General features: G+C 42.5%; 2 protein-coding genes across 2 annotated transcripts in view; one reads left to right on the plus strand and one right to left on the minus strand.

The window, feature by feature from the left end:
• Positions 1 to 4259: 4259 nt before the first annotated feature.
• On the minus strand, positions 4260 to 22526 carry LOC311223748 (XK-related protein 8-like; the record flags this gene model as incomplete). The annotated part of the gene is made up of 4 exons (XM_084308519.1): positions 4260 to 4339; positions 10576 to 10986; positions 21566 to 21756; positions 22222 to 22526. The coding sequence occupies 4 exons, from the start codon at positions 22524 to 22526 to the stop codon at positions 4260 to 4262; spliced, it is 987 nt and encodes a 328-aa protein (XP_084164645.1).
• Positions 4292 to 24455, plus strand: part of brf1a (BRF1 general transcription factor IIIB subunit a) — a 182562-nt gene continuing 162398 nt past the window's right edge. Inside the window, exon 1 of the mRNA XM_084308841.1 lies at positions 4292 to 4512. The gene's annotated coding sequence lies outside the window, so the exon portion shown is untranslated. The remainder of the gene's footprint in view (positions 4513 to 24455) is intronic.

Here is a 24455-nt window from a genome sequence, read left to right on the forward strand (position 1 = left end):
ATTTGTGGAGCTCCCTCTGGTGTTGTGGTCGTGGTATTCACTGACCTTTGGGAAGTATTTTGACATGTACTACATGGGTATCTTAGTGGTGTAGTGTATCTTGTAGACCAGGCCCATTGCAAGTTGCTGTACTCTGTCGTCTACTCTAAGCCATCCTAGGTTGTCAAAGTGGGCAGGGGTGAGGTGGGTTCTAGGAGTAAGGTCAAGCAGTAGTCTGTTTTGTGATGTTTGTAATTTTGTTTTTAGCGCCTTTGAGGTGCTAATTGGTACCATGAGGGGCAAGCATAGTCGTAGTACCCTTGAATGAGTGCTCCTGCCAGTGTCTTCAGGGTATTCTTGTTTACCAGAGAGGAGATCCGGTACAGGAATCTAGTTTGTTGGTTGACTTTTTTGATTACATTGGATGCCATTTTGTCACAGGAAAGATTTGCCTCTAGGATGGAACCCAGGTATGTAAATTCATCTTTCCTTGTGACAATATTGTCACCCACTGTAACTGAGAAGCCGTCGGTCTTGCTGAGTTTGTTATTTGAACCAAAGAGAATGGACTCGCAATTATGCCACATCAATGTGGAACGCCCTACCCAAAGCTGTAAAGGAATGTGGATCACTACCCACTTTCAAAACCTCTCTCAAGGGACACCTACGGGAGACTGCAATTCAACACTGGCCCCTGTAAATATCCTAACCCAACCCCCTCCAATGTACAGTCATTTACCTAGTATGGTTTTGTCAATAGTCCAATGTACAATTTTGTTTGTTTGTACAGTGTCTCCCCCCCCCCCCCCTCAATGTACAGTTTTACTTGTTTATACAGTGTGCCCCCCCCCCCCCCCCCCACCTCCAATGTAAATTACCCAGTATGGTTGTCAATATCCCAATGTACCCAACCCCCCCCACCCAACCTCCTCCAATGTACAGTTTCTACGTCAAATGTATATACTCCCTTTTCTTGACTCCTTCTGTATCACAAACAGTACTGTATTTGCAAATCTGGTATGTCATAAATGTATAGATGTAGCAGTACTGACTATCTGTATGTCATGTATGTCATAAATGTCCTGATGAATTGAAAATGGGGGACCCTGATGTAAACAAGACGAAAGTCTTTCTCTGGTCTGCATCCCCTTAACAATTGTGTGTATTGAGCTGTACTGTATTGTACCCATTCTGCAATCTGTTAATAAAGTTTTCAATCAATCAATCAAAGACTCTGTTTTACCCAGGTGTAATGATAGTTGGTTATCAGCGAGCCAGGTGCAGATTCTGCCTAGTTCTGAGCTGAGGGTTTTTTCAACCTGTAACTTGTTCTTGTCAGAGACCAGCAGGGCTGCGTCGTCCGCAAACAGGAACAAGTTGCAGTTACAAGCTGACGACATGTCATTTGCATAAATTAGGAACAGTATGCTTCCTTGTGGAACACCACAGCTCACTGAGAGGGGGGGGGGGGGGGTAGGGTACCGTTTACCTCCACCATCTGTTTTCTCCCCTCCAGGTAGGATTGCATCCAGGTCACTGATAAACTATCAAAACCATTGCTTTTAGCTTGTCAATCAGAATGGAGTGATTGACAGTGTCGAAGGCCTTTTGTAGGTCCAGCATGACCACGCCGCAGTATTTGCCCGCGTCCACCTCTTGTTTGATGTGGTCGTTCAAATAGAGAAGGCATGTGTCAGTGGAGTGGGATGTTCTGAAGCCAGATTGGAATTCGTAGATTAGTTTTTGACTAATGACTTTCGAGATGGAGGTAAGAATAGAAACAGGGTGGTAGTTGCCTGGGTCTAATTTGCTGCCCTTTTTGTGCAGGGGGGTTACTCTCGCAATTTTTTATTTTTTTTTAAACATTCTTTTTTAGCGTTTATCGCTTTTCTGGTCAAGCATGACCGACAGATGTAGAGTGAAACGGGAGAGAGAGCAGGGGAAGACATTCGGCAAATGACGGCGAGTCCGGGAATCGAACTCGGAGTCAACCAGGTCCGTGACGCAGCACGGTATTCCGCGACGCAGCGCGGTACATGGTGTGCTACTGGAGCACCCCTACTCTCGCAATTTTTAAGTCTTTGGGTACGTGTCCCTGGAGAGGTTATGGAGAGGTTTATTATGTGTGTGATGACTGGGGTGATGGCGGCTGCTGAGTCTCAGAGGAATTTGGAGGGGATATTGTCATGGCCTTGTTAGGTTGGAGGGCACTCAGTTTTTTGAGTACCTCAGCTGTTGTTACCATTTCTAGTTTGAAATCGTCTTTGCGGACCCCTAGGTTATTGTAGTAGGCTATGATGTGTTCTACCCCAAAATGCCCTGAGTGGGAGGGTAGTTTATTTACCAGTGTTGTGGCTATGTTTGTGAAGAAAATGTTTAAGTAATTGGCCACATCCAGTTTGTCTGTGAGGAGCGTGTTGTTCGTCTTTATGTTTATGTTTGAAAATCTGGTTTTAAGTTTTTTACTGCAGCCTAGTTGATTATTATTATAGACACATTTTTTTTTCACTTTTTTTCTCCTTATTTTCAATTTTTCTCCCATCCCAATTTCGTGTATCTAATTCTCCCCTCCCCTGTCTTGAACGTTGCTCGACTATGCCCCCCACTGGTCGGTTGTAGAGAGGATAGAAGCCTTGCATCACGTGTGCACACAAGGAGGCAGCCTGTCGAAGTTGGTTAAGGTTAGGGTTAGTTGGTTAAGGTTAGGGTAACAGCCTGCTGGCGCGATTGTTAGGAGCAACGCGATTGGTGCTGAAAAAAACGCCAGTGGCCAATCAGATCGCGCAAACCGAACGCGGAAGTGAAACTGTTGAGGAAAATATACACGCGTCCAGGACTCAGACTCGACTGCCTGCCTGCACCTCCCCCTCCCCCCCCTGCTGCTATGACCCCCTGGTCCTTTATTAATGGGATTAATAAAGGACCACTTGACTTGAACCGGTTGTTGAAGAAAGCTGTCCTGTGTGAGAGCACCTGGAGAGTTTCACACCCCGCCATCTGGTCCCATCTTCAAATACCCACACGTAGCCAAAACCAACAGCTACAAACACTCCTTCATACCCTCAGCCATTTCACGGCTAAATTGAAAAATAATAGGAACTCAACTTGACCACCCAACTACCACGCTTGGTAAATGTCTGAGTCTTCAAGAGGCCAATAGGCTATAACAGGGAGCAGGACGTGCTTATGTAGGCAGCATTCTAAAAGCTCCCATATAGCAACTATACACTGCTATGGGTGTAAAACCATGTGTTTAAGGAAGAAGAGGGTTTCCTTTATCATGTGGTATATGTTTTGTATCTGAGTGTTCTTTTGTTTACTTTTTACAAGGCATATAGCCTATAGCCTTTTTGGAATTCGAAGCTTCGGGGCCGAGAATTCGAAGCTTCGAGATAAAAAAATAAATAAAAAAACTTTATTCAAATTTTTTTTTTTTTTTTTTTAATGTTGTGGGACTTGTACAGCACTTTGTTCAAGTTTGTCAGTGCTGTAAAGTTTAAACCTTTTTAAATCTTAGACAAACAAAACACTTTGCTTTCATGAAATATTGTAAGCCGTCATTTGAGGCTTTATAAAAGCAGCACAATGAACACAAATCTGTCAGTGCCGAGTCCGACCTCATCTTAAATAACAAACAGCATTGCTTGTTGTAAGCCCCCCCTCCCACCTCCCAATCCCCACAATAAATACATACAGGAGGACAGTCACATATAACAAGTGTCAGCGTCGGTTCAATTCAGTTCATGTTCAGTTCGGATGCTTGCCCGTCTGTGCAAGGGGCTGCGGGGCCAGGGCGGTTAGTGTTCGGACTGCTGTGGGGAAAAAACTGTTCTTGAAGCGTGTGTGTTTAGTTAGAATTGACCTGTAGCGACCTGAGGGCATGCACTGGAATAATATGGTGTGCTGGGTCAGGTGGGAGGGATCGTTGACTATTTTACCAGAGCGGTTGACTGTGCGTGAGGTGTAAGAGAGGCAGAGTTGATTTTGCACAACAACAAAAAAACAAAAACAAATATTCATATAATTTTTTTTAATAATCAAATTACATTTTCATATTCTAATCCCATGCCCATCGAACGAAGCCTCGAAGCTTCGAAGTATTTAAGACAGCCCTAGTTAATACATTACACACACACACACACACACACACACACACACACACACACACACAACACGTGTATAATGAAATTGAGATTGGGGACTTTTATTTTGATATCTCTAGTCCATTTCAGAGCGGAAGTAGAGTGTGTCCTTATTTTAAGCCGCTTTGTCGCGACTCTCTAAACGCACATGTTGTTGGCTCTGTTGAGGGTCGCGGTGGAGTTGCAGTGAATGAAGACTGCGGTCGGGTCGCCCGTCACTGTCACAACATGTTCTGACAGTCAAAGTCCTCTGAAATACGTGTGATTGTCTGTCAGTGAGGAGGAAACACAGATCAACAGTACGATGCTCTGCTGAGACACTACTGACCAGCAGCAGCAGCAGCAGCAGCGAGGCTAACGTCACCAACGTTACAGTTGGACCTCATCATAGGTGCGTAATGTCGCTTTATTAGTATTATTAGTAGTATTAACGCTAGCTAGCTATGTGGCTATTTCGTTAAGCTGGTTGAATCAATCAACGAATCAATATAGAAATTATTGAGTATACAAACAAGCCTGGCTAGCTTAGCTCTATGTGCTTCAACACCACCAGCTGATTGGTGTGTGTTGTGTGTGTGTGTGACTGGTGCAGAAGGAGTGCCTCACATTGATATAAGTTATCATATAACATGTCTAATCTGTAAATTTGAACGTTCATATTTACAGATTTAAGACGAGGGGGATGCAGAGTTGGGAAGCTAGCTCGTGTAATAATAACTTACCGGCTGGGTGGATAACAACAAGTAAATAGTGTGTAGTTGTTGACTGGGTGGCTAGGCTGCCACGTAGCTAGCAGCAGGCTAATGGGAGGAGTCAGTGTAGTGCTATGTTGCTGCAAGTCAGTGCAATTCCTTGATTGATTGATTGAAAACTTTAACAGATTGCAGAATGGGTACAATACACAGTACAGCTCAATACATACAATTGTTAAGGGGATGCAGACCAGAGAAAGACTTTCGTCTTGTTTACATCAGGGTCCAATTCATCATAACATACATGACATACAGATGGACAGTACTGCTACATCTACTCCAGTGATCATTTCAGTGGGTTGGATCCCAGATTTGTGCTGCATCTGTTCACATGATGTGTAGTGTACCACAGATATTAGGACTTGCTATCAGACAAACCGACACATTTATATATATATTAGGGATGTCCGATATTATCGGCCGATATCGGCTTTAAAATGTGATATCGGAAAATATCTATCGGTTTAATTTTTTTAATTTTTTTTTTTACATTTCTATAACCTTTATTTACCCAGGCAAGCAAGTAAGAACAAATTAAGATTTTATTTATTGTCAAAAGTATGCATAATGTTGTGTTAATTCCACAACAAGAGATATGTAATGTTAATTACCTGAAATTATTCAATTTTTGGGGGAGGGGAAACCCTGCATATATCTGTATCGGTTGATATCGGTATCGGAAATTAAGAGTTGGACAATATCAGTATCGGTAAAAAAGCCAATATCGAGCATCCCTAATATATATGTAAGGGATAATGTATAGCTACAAGGTCATTGTCGCAAAATAATTGACCGACGCAGAGTTTAAAATACAGAGGCGCCGCGCCGAGGTGGTTTAAACGTCCGTGAAGGTCAATTATTTTGCGACAATGATCGAGTATAGCTATACATTATCCCGCTTATTACATGGCTAACTTACTAACAATATACCTAATTCATTTTACATCGACAAGGCGAGATCAAATGCAGACGCAGTTCTGTTCTGGCTCCGCTGTCATCGTCACACACACTCCGCTCTCAGTGCAGCCGGCAGGTGTGTCTGATTGGCTGCACTGATGCAGTGTGTCAGTGGCCTTGATTGCGAACAGCTGCGTACAGCGGTCATTATTGTTCGGCAGGGGTCCGTTATCGAGTAATAACGGACCTCTGACGAGTAGGGATGCCCCCCGGACCCCGGTTTTAAACGGGAACCGGTACTATATTAGAAAATACCGGAGTATTTATAAGCTCCGACGTCCTCGGTACTGCTATCGATACTCTAGAGAAATTATTATTATTATTATTATTATTATTTAAAAGTTGCAAACGATCTATCCTCTCTCTGTCTCTGCACGAGAAGCGAGCCACAGCGAGTCATTATTACACACACTCCTCGCGAGTCGCTCGCTAGTAGTGCTACATACGGGTACTCCTTAATGAAAGTTCTCCGTGCTGAAGCGCGCTGCACACAGACACAGACAGCTCTGAGTCTGCATGCACCGTGACTCGTGATGGCGGATAGAGCGAAGCGTTCTAAAGAAAGTATGGATATACAACGCACGTTGCCACAAGTGCAACAAAACATTTGCCAGTAAGGGTGGCAATACGAGCAATTTATCAAAACATCTGTTGGCAAAACATGATATTAGTGTGCAGAAATGCGCGTATTCGACTGCCTTGCGCGCAGTGTTCCATCTGCATCCACGTCCACTGCCGCCGGTAAGCCAAGATACAGAGTTTCCTAGGCTAATAACGAATTATTACAAATAGGCTAATAAACAAAATAATTGTTTAGCTACAAATACTACAATCTAAACTTTTTATAGATCGTCAAGCTGAGGCGTCAGCCACCAATGTGTCCCAGGCCAGTGAGCCCAGGGCCACCACACATCCTTCCCTCTACCTCCCTCCACCACCCAAAGTCCTTTCACCCTAGCAGCTAGAGGAAGGATGACAGAGGATAGGGTGAACGAGTGTCACAGTTCTGTTAGCCTTTTGCATTTGTTGTTTATTATAAAAAGTCTATAATTCAGAGTCAGACACATTTAAAACATTGTTGCTGCTGTTGCTGAAGAAATTATATTCATTTATTATATTTATTTATAAAGTTATATAAAAGAACATTGCTGCTGCTGTTGCTGAAGAAATTATATTTATTTATAATACTTATTTATAAAGTTGTATTTATAAATAATAAAGCAATGTTGATTCTGTTCTTAATTAATTGTCTTTTTTTCTTGCAAAAAAAGAACCAAAAAGAACCGATAAGAGTATCGATAAAGTACCGAACCGGTAAGCAGTATCGATAAGAGTAGTAGTATCGATAAAATCCTAACGATACCCATCCCTACTGACGAGCGCTATTGACCAATCACAAGCAAGCATTTCGGCGAATGTGAAAACGCCATGTAATAAATATATATATATTTTTTAACCCCCCCCCCCCCCCCCCCCCCCAATGGCCAGAGAATGAAAAAGGAAAAAGTTAGATTTCTACCCCAGTGTGGACGATTTAATGCAGTTTTGTGATGACGCATGCAAATGATTGGCTACATTCAATGCATATTTGGAAATGTTGTCCAGTCATGTCTTTTCTGCACTGTGTGTATTTAGTACTAGTGCTACTAGTAATCCACCAGGCTACATTGTAACGTCCAACTCATGTCAATTAGAAATTAATGATAATTACTTTAGGCCTGATCTTCAGTCGTCTTACTCGAGACGGTTCACGGCATGTACCACCTGCTAAGAACGGCCATTGCTGGTTCAATCCCTGGGCTGGGGAAGTGAATGAATGAATGAATGAAGGCCTCTTGTATTTGTAGAAAAGTTGCTTTGCTACAGTCTAGAGGATAATGAGCTCACAGCCAGGCAGGGAACAAACTTAACTTTTTGACTTACCAGCCATTTGGCTGGTAGATTTTTAAAAGTACCAGCCGGGCAGATTTTTTACTAGCCAAAAATTATAAATAGCTTTTTAGTATATCGCCATGTGTTATTATTACATATAATACTCTCGTATGCTATTTTCAATTAATATCATAAACAACATAAGGAATATTAGCATAATTTTGAGTGGACTGAAGGAATGAGTCAGCGTTAATAGTTTTAAATGCAAATAATTTATTGAAACATAGAAGTGGGGTCGGGACACACACACACTGTTTCAACTCACCACCCCCGCATCATATTGTAGTCTGTCTTCAAACTTCCACTCCTCTCAACATTTTTTATATTTGAATATCAACATTATCTGTCCATCCTCAGTTTACTATAATATACTCCTGTCCTGAGTCCTGACTAGTGACTCCGTCGTCTTTCCAAACGCACGCACACACACACAGGGAAGGGGAGAGTGCCCCCCCCCCCCCATTTCCCTTTCCTCAGTGCTGTTTACTGTGGCTCTGCCTCGTCTGATCATCAGGATTAGCTTGTTAGCTGACGTTAACGTTGTAGTGATTGGTACATAAACGTTAATTTCGGGCGATGTGGGCATAAAGGAATGGCGACGGTGCAAAGCATGTAGCTGCATTGGACTCGTTGTGAGAAGAAAAAAAAACATCACAGACTTATTTCGCGCCTGTAGGCGCACTGCTGTGTTAACGCTGCTCCGTTTACAACGCTGCTCTGTTTTCAAGAAACAACACGGACTGGGCGGATATCGTATGACTCGCGGAGTTGCTAGAGGGTTTTCAAAATAAGAGTATCATATTAACCTGAACGTTGCTAGCTGCCGGAGCCCAGATATTGCGGGGGGGGGGGGGGGGGCGTGCGTGCGTGCTTTTGCTATCGCAGCCCCTGACCTCTGGAACAGCATCCCCACGTCCATCAAATCTACCCCCTCCATAGAGTCTTTTAATCTAAGCTCAAAACTCACCTATATTCCTTAGCCTTCCCTGACTCACTCTGACTCTTGCCTTGTTTGTTTTGGTGTGTTGTTCCGTTTCTTTGTTTCTGTTGGTTGTTTATTTTCTGTTTATTTATACTTTAGGAGTACTTTCAATTTGTTTTGCTACGTGACCCACTGTAAAGCATGTCGGTTGACAAGTGTCATGTTTAAATGTGCTATACAAAATACATTGTATTGATTGATTGTGTGCTCCCTCACTTCCAAAAATAGCACTACAACTCCTGTATTGAAATAAGAATTTTATTTGAGAATGAAGGTAAACATTTTATTTTGGCGTCAAGGAGTGATTAATTACAAACAGGACTATATAAAGCCATGTCCTACTTGGCACTCCAGTTGACTGCCTGAATTAGCTTGGCAGGGGAGGAAACTAACTTTTTGGCTTACCAGCCAACTGGCGAGTATCTGATTTTTTTTACCAGCCAAACAGATTTTTTACCAGACAAAAAAAATCGCTAATTGTGATAATTACTTCTTTGTATGTCAAGCCGTGTCAAGCCGTGTCAATGTTGTGTATGCATCTGGGTAGGCACACTGTGCCTTTAAGACAGCACGGTGGTCTTACGACAGTGCTGTGAAGTACCGTCAAGTGTTGTGGTAACGTCAGTTGGGTTGGTGTGCTGTTGTGCACAGTGCACTGGTTGAGCTAGCCCCTTTCGTGACTGCGATGTGCAAGACAGGGGCTTTTGAGCATGAAATAAAATGTCTAACCTTACGTCGTAGTCCGGTGCTTTTTTGGAAACATTATAGTCATAACAGATACACCTAGCTGGCTGCTTTGAGCACACGGGGCTAACGTTAGCTAGCAAGCAGCTATAGCTAAAACGCTAACTAGAAGCTAACCACTGTATACAGTTCCAGTAGACTAACATTACACCTCTGTGATTTAAATGTGTCCTTAGTAACTTATACTCGAGGGTTGTACTAGGGTTGGATGCAGTTCCCCGTTGGTCAGTCTGTCTGTTTTCCATCTTCTGCTGTGTTTAACGTTATCTGTTTGCGAGTGCTCCTGATGGCTAGCCTAGTACCGCGGGACTTTTATTATTATATGTCTGCGGGTTGGCCAGTACTGCGCAAACGTTTATTAAACATTATATGTCCGCGGGTGGTCTTGTGCAGTGCTCTCGTGGCACTGTCAACTAAAGCGAACACTCAGAAGACGCGCACCGTTTGCCAGTGCAGTGATTGCAGAATGTTTAATTTTTTTGTATACTCGCCAGCAGGGGAGGAAACAAACTTTTTGGCTTACCAGCCAACTGGCGGGTATCTGATTTTTTTTACCAGCCAAACGTAAAAAATACCAGCATTTGGCCAGTAAAGTGGCCTAATTTCCTCCCCTGTAGCTTGGCATGCTTCACATCGTTCTTGTCAAAAAGCTGCACAAAGCGCCAAACATTTCAAGCATCTCTATCCACGCAAGCCTGTATGACTCACAGTCACCTTCATCTTCCCCTTTGTGTCTCGAGGCTGTCAAGTGATGCGGGTCAGGAGTAAAAGTTCTCCGACAACTTCTTCATTCTTTTATTTAGTTTTTGGCCAGGCATGCTGCGGTCCTCTGTCTCTATACAGTCCGTTTCATACATTGACTCTATACAGTCCGTTTCATATATTGACATCTCAGTATCCTGTTCGACTAGCAAGTCCAAACTCTTAACCGCTTCACACTTTGGATCTTTCATCTTTGGATGATATAACGTGTAATACATTACTTTACATGCAAGACCGATACCATAGACTGCAATGATTACAGAACTAACTATAAAGGTGTAGTGGGGCTGCGGCAGTTCACAGTAGATCCGCCAACACCACAGACCACACAGCAGCACCAGATCCAGCATCATCCCTGCGTGGTACAGCATAGACCAGAACCTCGTCCGTCCATCCACCACGTTGAACCAGCTGAAATACCAGATAAGGCCTACGGTGGCCCGGTAGAGCCCCTCTCCACCAACGCTTGACATTAAGTCTGTCTGCAACCACCAGGCGACGAAGACCAGGATCATCCAGGAAAACAGGAAGTGGGCAAAGATGAAACGGGGCAGGACGGAGGCGAAAAGACTGAGGGCGGCAATGCGGGGGGCGATCAGCAGCAGGTTCCAGAGGAAGTAGACCAACGACGAAAAGTTCGTCTGCTTCTTCTTGTCGGGCAGGAAGGAGCGCAGGGCGCGATGGTACAGAGTCACACCACAGGCGATGGCCGATGCTGAACCGGCTGCCTTTAACACTGAGGAGAAGAGAGATTGATTGATTGAAAACTTTATTAACAGATTGCAGAATGGGTACAGTACAGCTCAATACATACAATTGTTAAGGGGATGCAGACCAGAGAAAGACTTTTGTCTTGTTTACATCAGGGTCCCCCATTTTCAAATCCGGTACAAGAATCCACCATTAAATTGGCTTCTTGCGTTACAAATTGTGTGAGGCAAAGTGAGCCCACGTTGAACCTAGGAGATGCTCCTACAGTATGTATAGTACAATCGGTGGTTACTTTCTAGCTCCAAAATGGCATACACTTGATTGGCTTTTCAGTGATCTCTATTTCCTTCCCTAAACAAAGACTAATAGTCACTATAGTATAGTCTATAGTCACTTTTCCGCACCTACTCCCGAACTCTGCATGCACAGATTGCCCACGGAGTCTCTCTGGATTGTCCAGAGATCTAGGTCAATCTGTGCATGCAGCGTACGGGAATGGGTGCGGAAAAGTGACTATAGCTCAGCCGAGAAAGTGCCGATCAACTTGGGATTGGTCTCTCCATGTTCAGGACACTCAGGCGTATAAACATCTATTGGATCATGTCTCCAGCACCCCCACAGCCGTAGCTACAACCACTTAATGGCAAGGCTCTCAGCCACATTCATTAATTTTCTCCCCCCGCTCTCTCTCTCCCATGATTTCAGAATACCGGAAGTGTTGCAGTGGTCTATGGGACACAGGCAATATTGTGGTGCCAAAGCAAAGGGGTAGCGCGCCACAGACTAGTTCTAGCTGCACCTAGTCCCTATCGTGGCTTTGGAATTTGGACGGACGCAGTACCCAAGCTACTGTGGTTTGTTATGGCGTCCATAGATTGATCACTCAGTGGTCATTGGTCAATGACCTTGCTGTGAAATTACTACTACTTTTTGTAGCGTTGTTGTAATTTCATGATTAATGGTCTAGTTTTCCCACAATATTAACTTCTGTGGCACGATACTAGGCTGATAACGGCTCATGTTTGTTACCTGCTGACATGCATTATTAGACCACAGAGAGGTCAGGACATTTCAATGTAAAAGATTTAAAAAAATATCTGGATAACCCATTGAGCTTTAACTTATGACACTGTTCTGACATCTTCTGTATGAAAACTCTCAGCCTAGTATCGTGCCACAGACGTTGAAAAACTAGACCATTAATCATTACATTACAACACAAAGTAGTAGTCCTTTCACAGCAAGGTAACATTAAAAGGGGCACTTCACCAAAAAAAACTGCTGATTTTATTTTGCATGAAAAATTCTAAAAGGTTTTGGACACATTAATTACAGTCTATAAATATTTGGAAATTGTTCTCAATTTTGGCTCGGTACACCACAACACTGGATTTGAAATTAAACTATCAAGATGTGCTTTAAGTGCTTTAATTTGAGAGTATTTACATCCAAATCAGGTTTTGCCTATATATGCCTCCTCCTTTTTAAGGGACCAAAAGTAATTGGACAATTGATTGATTGATTGATTGAAAAACAATTTTCAATCAAACAGATTGCAGAATGGGTACAATACAGTACGGCTCAATACACACAATTGTTAAGGGGATGCAGACCAGAGAAAGACTTTCGTCTTGTTTACATCAGGGTCCCCCATTTTCAATTCATCATAACATAATATGACATACAGATAGACAGTACTGTTACATCCAGACATTTATGACATACCAGATCTACAAATATACAGTACTGTTTAACAGTACAACGCCTGTCATATATACCCTGGCGTTGGAAACTCTGATTAATAGACAGAGTTTCTAAAAAGAGAGTATATACATTTGAGGGGGAAGAAACTGCACATTGAAGGGGGTGGGGTTTGGCCAGTTTTGAATTGCAGTCTCCGTAGGTGCTCTTTTAGAGAGGTTTTGAAGGTGGGTAGTGATTCACATTCCTTTACAGCTGTGGGTAGGGCATTCTACATTGTTGTTGCATAATTGCTAAACGTGTTTAGTCCCTTGTTTGAGCCGAATCTGGGTTTAACATGATTTGTGGAGCTCCCTCTGGTGTTGTGTTCATGGTATTCACTGACCTTTGGTAAGTATTTTGACATGTATATGGGTACCTTAGTGGTGTAGTGCATTTTTTTTTTTTTTATCCACCTTTTCTCCCATTTTCTATATTTTCTCCCATCCCAATTTCGTATCATCCAATTCAACCCTCCCCTGTCACGAACGCTGTTTCTTGCTGCAATGTGGACTAAGTCATACATAGCACAAGTCCCCTCCGGTACTTGAGGTAACAGCAGTCGCATCTTTTCACCTGCGCAGCTCGATCTCTCAGTGGCGAGGAGTAACGCGTGGGAGGCTCACGCTGCCCCCGACACTTCCTGATTCTACTGCGCAGGCGCACCAACCGACCTGTAGGAGTCGCTGTCCACCGCCCGATCCCCACCCATCAGTTTCCCACCCCCTAATACGGCCAATGTGTATTAGTATGAACGACCAGCTAAACTGAAAGCAATGTGGCGCGCTGGGCTCGAACAGGCGAGCCCAGCGTCTCCGCATTCGTGGCGAGCGCCTTGCCCAATACGCCACGTAGCCGCGTGGTGTAGTATCAGTCATTAGGATGGTCCTCTCTGTACCAAAGAAGACAATCACACATGTTGATTTTTATCCTTAAGTCATTGCTAGGTAAGCTGCCCTTATATATCTCCAGACTTCTGTCCTTTTATACTTGCTTTTTTAATACCAGACGAGCAGCAAATGGGATGCTGTTAAATGTTCCTTTGATGCAGTCAGAGCTTGGTAAAGCTGCATTCTCCCACTATGCTCCCTTTTTATGGAATACGCTGCAAGTGAAACTTTGTCTACAGGCACTTCCTACTGTGAATGCTTTTAAAGGTATGCTACGATTAGCCCTTTATGAAACATGTAACTGTTTTACCTGATGCTATTGTTGATGTGATTATGCTCCTTGCCACTGCACAAATGACCCTCTGTATTTATATTTGAATTGTATGTTTTTTGTTTAATGCCCTGTTTTATGTTGAAACTTGTTGTGTGCTGTGTTGGTCAGGACTCCCTGGAAGAAGAGATCTTGTATCTCAATGGGACATTCCTGGATAAATAAAGGATAAAAAAAAAAAAAAAAAGTAGTGTATCTTGTAGATCAGGCCCATTTCAAGTTGCTGTACTATGTTGTCTACTCTAAGCCAGTGGTTCTCAAACTGTGGTACGCGTACCACTAGTGGTACTTGGTGGTACTGCTGGTGGTACTTGAAAACATTTCCAAAAAAGCTAAACATTTTTTTTTTTTTTTTTTTTTTGCAGTCAGGCCACTGAACTTAGAAGCAGGCCAGGCCAGTGTTTCTGGTTGCGGCAGCGCGATTATTAGATAATCTAAGTGGGGAACAACTAGGAGATCACTGTGACAGAGAGTAATGCAGTCTAAACAGTCATAAATCTTTAATTCAACTTCAGCCCTGATCATAACCATTTATTTTTAGATTTCTTGTAATGTCAGATAAAAAATGAAATACTCCCACTTTTCTGAAAAGAGTTGGTGTTAAATCTGACATTACAAAAAATCCATCAAAATATGTGTTGCTGCTAATCATTGACACATGCCTAGCCTGTAATAATCCCCCCCAGAAAAATTTACTTTGCATTTGATATATTGTAAATATTTAACTTTTTGTGGGTTTTTTTAACAATAATTTGTGATGCCATCACACAAACTGGCATTTAAAGGGTAAACATTCAAAAATGTATTGAATGTGTTTTATTTTCTTTTTTACAATAATTTGTGATGCCCATCACAAACACTGGCATTTAAAGGGTAAAAATTCAAAAGTTCCTGCACCAGAATGCAGGAAATTAAGTTTTTGTAACAAAATAATTGTGTGTGTGTGTGTGTGTGTGTGTGAGAGAATGACGGACAATTGCTTGCTGTGTGAGAGAGAGAGAGAGAGAGAGAGAGATAGATAGAGAGAATTAAGTACATTTGCTGAAATACAGTTCTTAATTTTCTCACTTGCTATGTGAGAATGTTAGTTATTATGTTCTCAATGCCCCCTGCATTGTATGAGTTGTGTGGAAGCGTTTGCTAGTTCTAGTGCTATCCTTTTGTACATTGTGGCTGTGTCTGACAAAAGTTAACAATAAATAATGGTATTAGGAATACATTTGCCTCCTGCGTGAACTGTGCATAGCTGAATAGACTGTATTTTAACGCCGGTCATATGGTGGTACTTGGAGAGCCAGCTACGTTCTCAGGTGGTACTTGGTGTAAAAGGTTTGAGAACCACTGCTCTAAGCCATCCTAGGTTGTCAAAGTGGGCAGGGGTGAGGTGGGTTCTAGGAGTAAGGTCAAGCAGTAGTCTGACCAGTTTGTTTTGTGATGTTTGTAATTTTGTTTTTAGCGCCTGCTTTGATACCATGAGGTGCAAGCATAGTCGTAGTACCCTTGAATGAGTGCTCCTAAGAGTCTTCAGGGTATTCTTGTTTACCAGAGAGGAGATCCGGGTATTCTTGTTTACCAGAGAGGAGATCCGGTACTATCAGTGAAGCAAGCCAAAAACTAAATAAAACCCACGAGAGCGATAAGAAAAACATTAGGTGTGGTCAAATCAACTGTTTGGTACATTCTCAAAAAGAAAGAACCCACTGATGAGCTCAGCAACACCAAAAGACGTATCTGTGTCAAAGTAGAGTTAGTAAAAGAAAATTATAATAATAAAGTATCTAAAGAAAAAAAGCGTGTACAGTTCTGGAACAACACTTTAGGGACAGCTGAGACAAAGATCAACTTGTACCAGCATGATGGGAAGAGAAGAGTATGGAGAAGGAAAGGAACTGCTCATGATCGAAAACATACCACCTCATCAGTGAAGCATGGTGGTGGTAGTGTTATGGCGTGGGCATGTATGGCTGCCAATGGAGCTGGTTCCCTTGTATTTATTGATGATGTGACTGTTCTGAAGTGTTTCAGGCAATATTATCTGCTCATATTCAGCCAAATGCTTCAGAACTCATTGCATGGTGCTTCATAGTGCAGATGGACAATGACCCAAAGCATACTGTGAAAGCAACCAACAAGTTTTTTAAGGCAAAGAAGTGGAATGTTATGCAATGGCCAAGTCAATCACCTGACCTGAATCCAATTGAGCATGCATTTCACTTGCTGAAGACAAAATGTAAGGGAAAATGCTAGGGATGCACGATAATTATCGGGCCGATACCACCAATCGGAAGCTCTCGTTCGTTTATTTACCTCCGGATTGTCGGCCATTATTCTACTCTGAGCTCAGGCTAATAACGTTAGCTCCCCGCCAGCCACATTGACAAGTACCAGCGCTTATACATTACTGGCAAATGTCTTGTTGCACTTGTGGCAACGAGCGTTGTCAGCATCGACTTTAGTAAAATAGACCCAGACTTTTGAACGTTTCGTTCTGTCCACCATGATGAGAGCAGAGCCGCCTGTACTCGGCAGCACCCGTGTGTGTGTGTGAGTGAGTGTGTGTCTAAGCACAGCCCGCTCCTCGCGCAGGCAGAGACACAGAGGCAGGAGGACTACTGTCCGTCTGCAACACTACTATCACCAACATCTAAGAAGGGAGATCCCCCCCCTTGAATGGCCCTTCTAAGGTTTCTCTCCTCCACACTGCCTGTGGAGCTTTTTTCCCTATTGTTAGGTTTTAGTGAGTTTTTCCTTACCTTCGCGTGGGGTATGTCCAGGGAACAAAATAAGTACCAGCCAACCGCCAATGGCTGGTAAATAATCTGCCTGGCTGGTAGTTTTTAAAATCTACCAGCCAAATGGCTGGTAAGTCAAAAAGTTAAGTTTGTTCCCTGAGAGCAGAGCTACACAGCAGTGCGCCTATTTTGCGAGCCGAAATAAGTCTGTGGTTTTTTCTTCTTCTCACAACGGGTCAAATGCATCTAACATGCATTGCATCGTCGCCATTCCTTTATGCCCACATCGCCCGAAATGAACGTTATGTTAGCGTAAGCTAACAAGCTAATCCTGATCAGCGGCAGAGCCATAGAGAACAGCAGACCGGCTGCGGTTACATGGTGACTTTTAATTCCGAATTATAACTTCGGAATCAAATCATTCGGATGTAAAAAAAAATCATGCGAGTTTACATGTCAAATCTTAATTCCGACAAGGTGTTTACATGAAAGTCACTGTCTAATCGGGAGTTTTCGAGTCATCGTAAGGTTTGGGGCTGGGAAGGCTTCTGATTGGGTAAACGTAAACAGGATGTTAACGTCATTACGTTTACCAGAAGTAAACAAACAGCTGCGACCGGTATTCTCAGCTACTGTGCTAGCGTACCAAACAACATTAACCAGACTCTCGGTGTGTCTATTCTGCTAACGTTAAAGGCCTCTACATGCTACAGCAACTTCAAAGCAACTGCACCACAACATCGACAAAGCAAAGGTGTTGCAGACACTCTGCCTTTATGCTTCTGCAACATCGACGCACAGCCTATGTAACATTGTACCCCGTATGTAGCAACCCATTGATAACAAGCAGACAAATAAGCATAATTTTTACTTCCGGGCGGGGGGTTTCAAAATAAAAGAGCGACGTCTAAAAGCACCGTAAATACGTTTATTCTTTACAATATCTAACGTTACACGAACCTAAACTAATCTAAAGTTAGTTTAGGTTCGTGTTAACATTAGATAATGTACAAAATAAACGTATTTACGGTGCTTTTAGACGTCGCTCTTTTATTTTGAAATCCCCCGACGGAAGTATTATAGTGTCTGTTGCTAGCAGCTTAACTTTTGCCGGCCGGTTCTGTGCTTTTTCTAGCTAACGTATCATCATTAGTTTCCAAAGGAGAGGAGAGAAAGACCGCGGCTCACATGCAGCTCAAACTACCTGTTGGAATAAATTAATTGATTGATGTTTAACTTGTCCCTGTGTGTGTCCAGTCATTTCGACTAGCAAACGTTGTATCTAACGTTACCTCAGGATACCATTGTATTTAGTTGGTTAGCTATGTAGCTAATGTGGATAGCATTTTGTATAGCATCAATACTAGCTGGCTGGCTACAGCTTTATTTACTAAATTATGGAGGCTTTTTAATCGTCAAGGTAAGAGAGGATTTGTCATGATCAACTGAAGGCGTATGCTATGGAACAATATGTGCCCCTGTTCGCGATCATCTATGTGTACTGTAGCCTATGCGCGATCATGCGCAGAAAGACCGGGGGGAACTAATTCCGAAAAATGCGTGAAAAGCGTTTACATGGACAGAAAAAGCTTTAATTCGGAATGATAAACGGAATAAACCGGCCACTTACATCGGAATGGATTTTATTTCGGAATGGCCATTTTCATTCGGAATTAAGTATTTTCAGATGTTTACATGATAACTTTAAATAGGATTTAACGTTAATTCCGAATGAAAAGGGGAATAAACTGTCCATGTAAACACAGCCCGTGTGGACTGGGGAAAGGGAAATGGGGGGGGGCACTCTCCCTTTCTCTGTGTGTGTGCGTGCGTTTGGAAAGACGATGAAGTCACTAGTCAGGACTCAGGAGAGGAGTATATTGTAGTAAACTGAGGATTACTGAGGATGCACAGATAATGTTGATATTCAAATATAAAAAGGTTTCGAGAGGAGTGGAAGTTTGAAGACAGACTAGACTACAATATGATGCGGGGGTGGTGAGTTGAAACAGTGTGTGTGTCCCCGACCCCACTTCTATGTTTCAATAAATTATTTGCATTTAAAACTATTAACGCAGGGGAGCTCCCGTAGCTCACCGCATATCTCGGCGCTATTTCTGCGTCGGGGAAAACCGTGCTCGTCACGGATCTGGGGGACACGAGTTCGATTCCCGGACCCGCCGTCATTTCTCAGAATGTCTTCCCCTGCTCTACATCCCATTTCAACCTGTTTCTGTCGGTCATGCTTGACCAGAAAAGCGATAAACGCTAAAAAATAAAGTAAAAAAAAAAAAAAAAACTATTAACACTTTGACTGCCGGGAACCGTCTTTAGACGTCTTTGCTGGCCATGCTAAAGTTGCCGGAGGACGCGTTACGTCGTCCTTATATCAATATTTCAAAAATCTGCGATCGGATTCATATGTCCCCTCCGCTGGCCTGAGATCCACCAGCAGGACCCACTGAGCTCTCTGGCGGTTCAGGAGCGCCATCTGGTGGCCGATCGGCGCAATCGCCAAACAGGATGTTGCATAGAGGTTGTCCTAGACGTCCGTAGTACTTCCGGGCGCTCGCTATAGGTCATGGGACTCTGGCATACGAGAGTATTATATAGTAATAATAACACATGGCGATATACTAAAAAGCAATTTTTAATTTTTGGCTGGTAAAAAATCTGCCTGGCTGGTAGTTTTTTAAATCTACCAGCCAAATGGCTGGTAAGTCAAAAAGTTAATTTTGTTCCCTGGGTATGTCATAAGGTCCTTATGGTCCTTATGGTGTTCTTGTTCTGTTCTTGACTTATTGTTATGTTTTCTTCTTGACTTGTTTAAAGAAGACCTGTACGGCCCATGGGGACATTAACGTGTGTTGTCGGGCCCTATAAATAAATTTGATTTGATTTGATTTAGGAGAGATATAGAAAACGGCCAACAAGATTAGTTTGCGACGTTTAAATTCCTCATAAAAAACCTCCATAATTTCTCGAGTACCGATAGCAGTATCGATGACATTGGAGCTTATAAATACTAAAAAATAAATAAAAAATTGATAAAAAAATAATATACATATATATATACATTTAAAAAAAATTTATAATACAATAAATATCGGCTTGAGGAGCATAAAGGTATCGGTGTCAAAAAATCAATATCGTGCATCCCTAGAAAATGCCCCAAGAACCAGCAGGAACTGAAGACAGTCACCAGGGCATCACCAGGGACAACCCAGTGTCTGGTGATGTAGTATATGGGTTCCAGACTTCAGGCTGTTATCGACTGCAAAGGAGTTGCAACCAAGTATTAAAAGTGACAATTTTATTTATGGATTGTTAGTTTGTCCAATTACTTTTGGTCCCTTTAAAAAGGGGGGTGCATGTGTATAAATTGTTGTAATTCCTACACTGTTCACCTGATTTGGATGTAAATACAGTACCCTCAAATTAAAGGTTAAAGGGGAACTATCTTATAAATGGCCTTTTCCAGTGTTTAGCATTGTTTTCTAGCAATGTGGGGTTGTACCAACACTGTCTATGTCTCAAATTCTAATTTTTGCGCATTCCTCCAGTTCAGATGAGACACGGTCTTCCCCCAGTGAACTAAGCCATTCTGAATTTAGCGTACCTGTGACGTGTAAGGATTCTGATCTGCATACCTCAGCTCCTTCTGTGGTTGTAGCCACCGCCCACAATCAACAATTTGCTCAAGTAGAAATAATGCGAAGCGGTTTCCCTGTCACTTCCTCGAAGAGGGAGAGAGAGACAGACAGAGAGAGAGAGAGGGAGAGAGAGGCTCTCGTACGGTGCGACTCGTCTCGGAGCATTTACACACACTCGCGATTGCGTGTGTGTGGGGGGAAACATGCGTGCTCTCGGAGCATCTCTCTCTCTCCATCTCTCTCTCACTTGCTCGTTCTCTCTCTCGCTCTCTCTCGTATCACAGCACTCGCTTGTATCACCGCCAACCTGTTGCAAAATATCATAGCGCATGCTCCCACGCGTATTACGATCCGTGCAATAATATTCACGGGGTATATATTGTCATTTGAAACAAGTTACCAATGCATTGTCCCGTGGCGAAATTAATTAGTCTCCCTCTCTAGCTCTCCCCCCAAAGCCAGTGTAGACTGTGGATGACTGTCACTCAAAGCGCATTGCGAGTATGGGCGGAGCCAAAAACAGCTTGGAATCTGGAAGTGCAGAAAATGCTGCTCTAGAGTACTTGATTAGAAATACAAAACAATGATTTATTTTTTATTTTTTATAGACCTTACAGATGTGTTCCATAGACTGACAGGAATTGTGTAAAATTGCCCAAATAGTGTAAGAAATAGTAAGATAGTTCCCCTTTAAAGTCTGCACTTAACTTGTTTAATTTAAAATCCATTGTGGTGTACAGAGCCAAAATTCTGAAAATTGTGACTGTCTAAATATGTATGGACCTGACTGTAGTTTTAAATTTATTGAGTAAAATAGTTTGAATATGGTCACCAGTAATGTCATCGGGGACATTGAATCCTTGTATTGTTAATTACAGCTAGATGCAATTATATGGTAGCAGTCCCTATAAGACAAGGTATTGCTATTTTTTCCTCTACATCATTTCATGGTGCTGTACTTAATACAACACAAGGATTCAATGTCCGGGACATTATTATGTCGCTGATGACATCACTGGTGGGATGTGTGAGATTATGTACAAAATAAAGCATTCTTTTTTGGTAAAGTGACCCTGTGGAATATTAAATTGTGGCTTTGGAATAGTATACGTCCAGTCGTCCACATTTCTAAATATGTACTGATAGGGGCTAAACTACACATGTGCTATAAAGGATCATCTGACAGCCTGTGAACTCCTTTTAACCTCCTTGACTACACAAACACAATGCCGTTTTGAGGCGTACCGGTAATACATACATGTAAAAAGCTCCACCTCGCCTCTCTGGATAATGACAGTGAGGACCAGAACCAACTGCGGGGCGCTCTCTGTGAAGTTCTCTATGAGCCGCAGCAACAGAAGGTCGTGGCTCAGGGACACCGCCGTGACACCCAGGTTGCGCTTCTTTGTGAAGAAGTTACACACTGCGACTTCCACGACACCGGCATACCTAGGAGGAAACGTCACAAGTCTCAGTACTTTTCTTCAAAAGTATACAAAGCAATACACACACACCAATTTCTTTTGAGAAGATGGTGCAGTACAAGAAGAAATCCCATCGTTATTCATATTCATTATAATGAATATGTACTGTTGGACTGTGGTAATTCCATGTACGAATAAATAAAAAATAAATGATGCTGCTCGACCGCTAGTTACGTAATTGCATGTCTTTAAACTATAGTATGGATGAAAACAATGTAAAGATATGAAATTACGCTTTAGTTGGCTTTGTTATTACACTACTCTTTATTCTTTATTATACTTTTTTTTTACTGTATGAAGCACAATCTCAGGAGGCTCATACAGAACCAAGCATTCCACTGTAAAATGTACATTGTATGTGTTAATAAAACTAAACTTGAACTTACTGTGAGCACATGATGCCAATAGAAAGTAAACAAAGCGTACCGACCTGAGGTAGACTCCCATTTGACACACATGGAGAGTCTTGAGTGAGACCGGGCTCAGAGAACTCTCCACTGTGGTCTGTGTCTTGTAGTCATCATCGCGATACCACAGCCAACTGTAGACCTGTCCGATGACGGAGGAGCCGATCAGGAACAACAATAGGACCCACATGCATGCGTAGGCCTCTTCTTGGTAGAAAGACACAATCGCCCATGCGTCCAGCACAATGTCACCCAGAAATAACAGCAGACCCACGCAAGTAAACGTGAAGTCCACAGGAGAGTAGGTAACAGGAGGGTCGTCCGACATGGTGCATGTAGTCGACCTAAAATTCCAAACAACTTTTCTCACTAAACTAACTAACCACTACTGGTATCTCTAGACTACGGTTTAATTTACATAAAATGTGGGTAAACAGGCTCAGCCATTTGAACTTTCAAGTTCTGCACGACACACCCTTTTTGATCTTTGAGCTCTGAATCTAGACCAACGCAACACTTCCGGTATTCTGAAATCATAGGAGAGAGCTGGGGGGGGGGGGGGGGGGACAGACAATGAATGAATGTGGATGAGAGCCTTGACATTAAGTGGTTGTAGCTACAGCTGTGGGGGTGCTGGAGACATGATCCAATAGACTTGTATACCCCTGAGTCTCCTGAACATGCAGATTGCCCATGGAGTCTCCCACGGATTGTCCAGAGATCTAGGTTGATCAATCTGCGCATGCAGAGTTCGGGAGTAGGTGTGGGAAAGTGACTATAGCTCGGCTGAGAAAGTGCCGATCGACTTGGGTTGGGATTGGTCTCTCCGTGTTCAGCAGACTCCGGCCAGGCGTATACAAGTCTATTGGATCATGTCTCCCGCACCCCCACAGCTACAACCACCTAATGTCAAGGCTTTCATCCACATTCATTAATTTTCTCCCCCCACTCTCCCATGATTTCAGAATACCAGAAGTGTTGCAGAGATCTATACTAGCAGTCGGATTGTATTAGCTACCACCCATCACTTCAACCGCTACCACGTCTGCAGATTCTTCGTTTTACTGCGATAACCTGAATAGTTTTCATTCCAATCTTTTTAACTTTTCTGTGAATATTCATGACCTCTGGCGGAACGCTATTGATTTTGGTGACCCCATGACCTTTCCTCTAGCGCCACCATTTGGCCAAACTCTATTTTAAAATGAGCGCATCTCCAGACCCATTTGTCGTACAGTAACAGAAATTGTATATTTGTATAATATGTATTATTAGGGGTGTGGTCAAAATGTGTCATTGAGGACTGGGGGTGTTCTGGGGATATACCGCCACGACAACACAAGTATAGTTTTAAAATGTGCTTCCTTATGAAAATGTACATCCATAGCCTGTATATATATATGTACATAGGTTTAACACGAATTATCTTTTTATGGTCAATGAACGTGTAATATAAAAGTGAATAGAAAATACATATTATGGCAGAAGCAGTTTAAGGTTCTTATCACTTTAATAGCCCAGTAATACAAATGAGGTCATATAAAAGTTGACCTGGATATTGACCTTTTGGTCTCAGCAGAGCGGACACAACTAGTAAGGTCCACTAGGCCTACACTCTGTGTACCAACACTGTTGGATATAAAACTGTTATAAGCATGGAAAAATAGGTTTGGCACATAAGAATGGATCCTCCACGTAATAAAAAAAATAAAACACCAACATAGGCCCCCCCCCCCCCCCCAGTATAATGCTAGTTATTCAAACTGTTACAATACAATTGTATTCTATACACTGAAAAGAGCCATATGCTTCCACGAACATGAAACGTTAAGGTTTTATCATAAACCTTATTGAAGCTCTCTATTAACTGGTAAACAATGTTTTGACATATGTAACAAAAATATAATAATAATAATAATAATAACGAGTGAGCTAGGAAAAGTAACATCAAGTAGGTCTACGGACTACCAGTCTTCCTCATTGTGTCACTGACTGTAGAAAACAAATCAACAATGCTTGGTTAGTCATGCGTCACCCTGCAGACTCATTAAAGGAACACGCCAACATTTTGGGAAATTAGCTTACCGTCTTCTCCAGAGAGAGACAAGAAGATACCAGTTTCCTCTCTGTGCATTCAGTAGAAAGCTATCTGGCTGCATGTTAGCCTAGCTTAGCACAATGAATGGAAGTGGACAGTGCCCCTTAGCCTTCGGGAGAGGTGTTAGTTGGACAATGCCTAGGCTAACCGGCACTGTCC

This window comes from Notolepis coatsorum (genome assembly GCF_963971535.1).
Source record: "Notolepis coatsorum genome assembly, chromosome: 2".
Taxonomy (NCBI): domain Eukaryota; kingdom Metazoa; phylum Chordata; class Actinopteri; order Aulopiformes; family Paralepididae; genus Notolepis; species Notolepis coatsorum.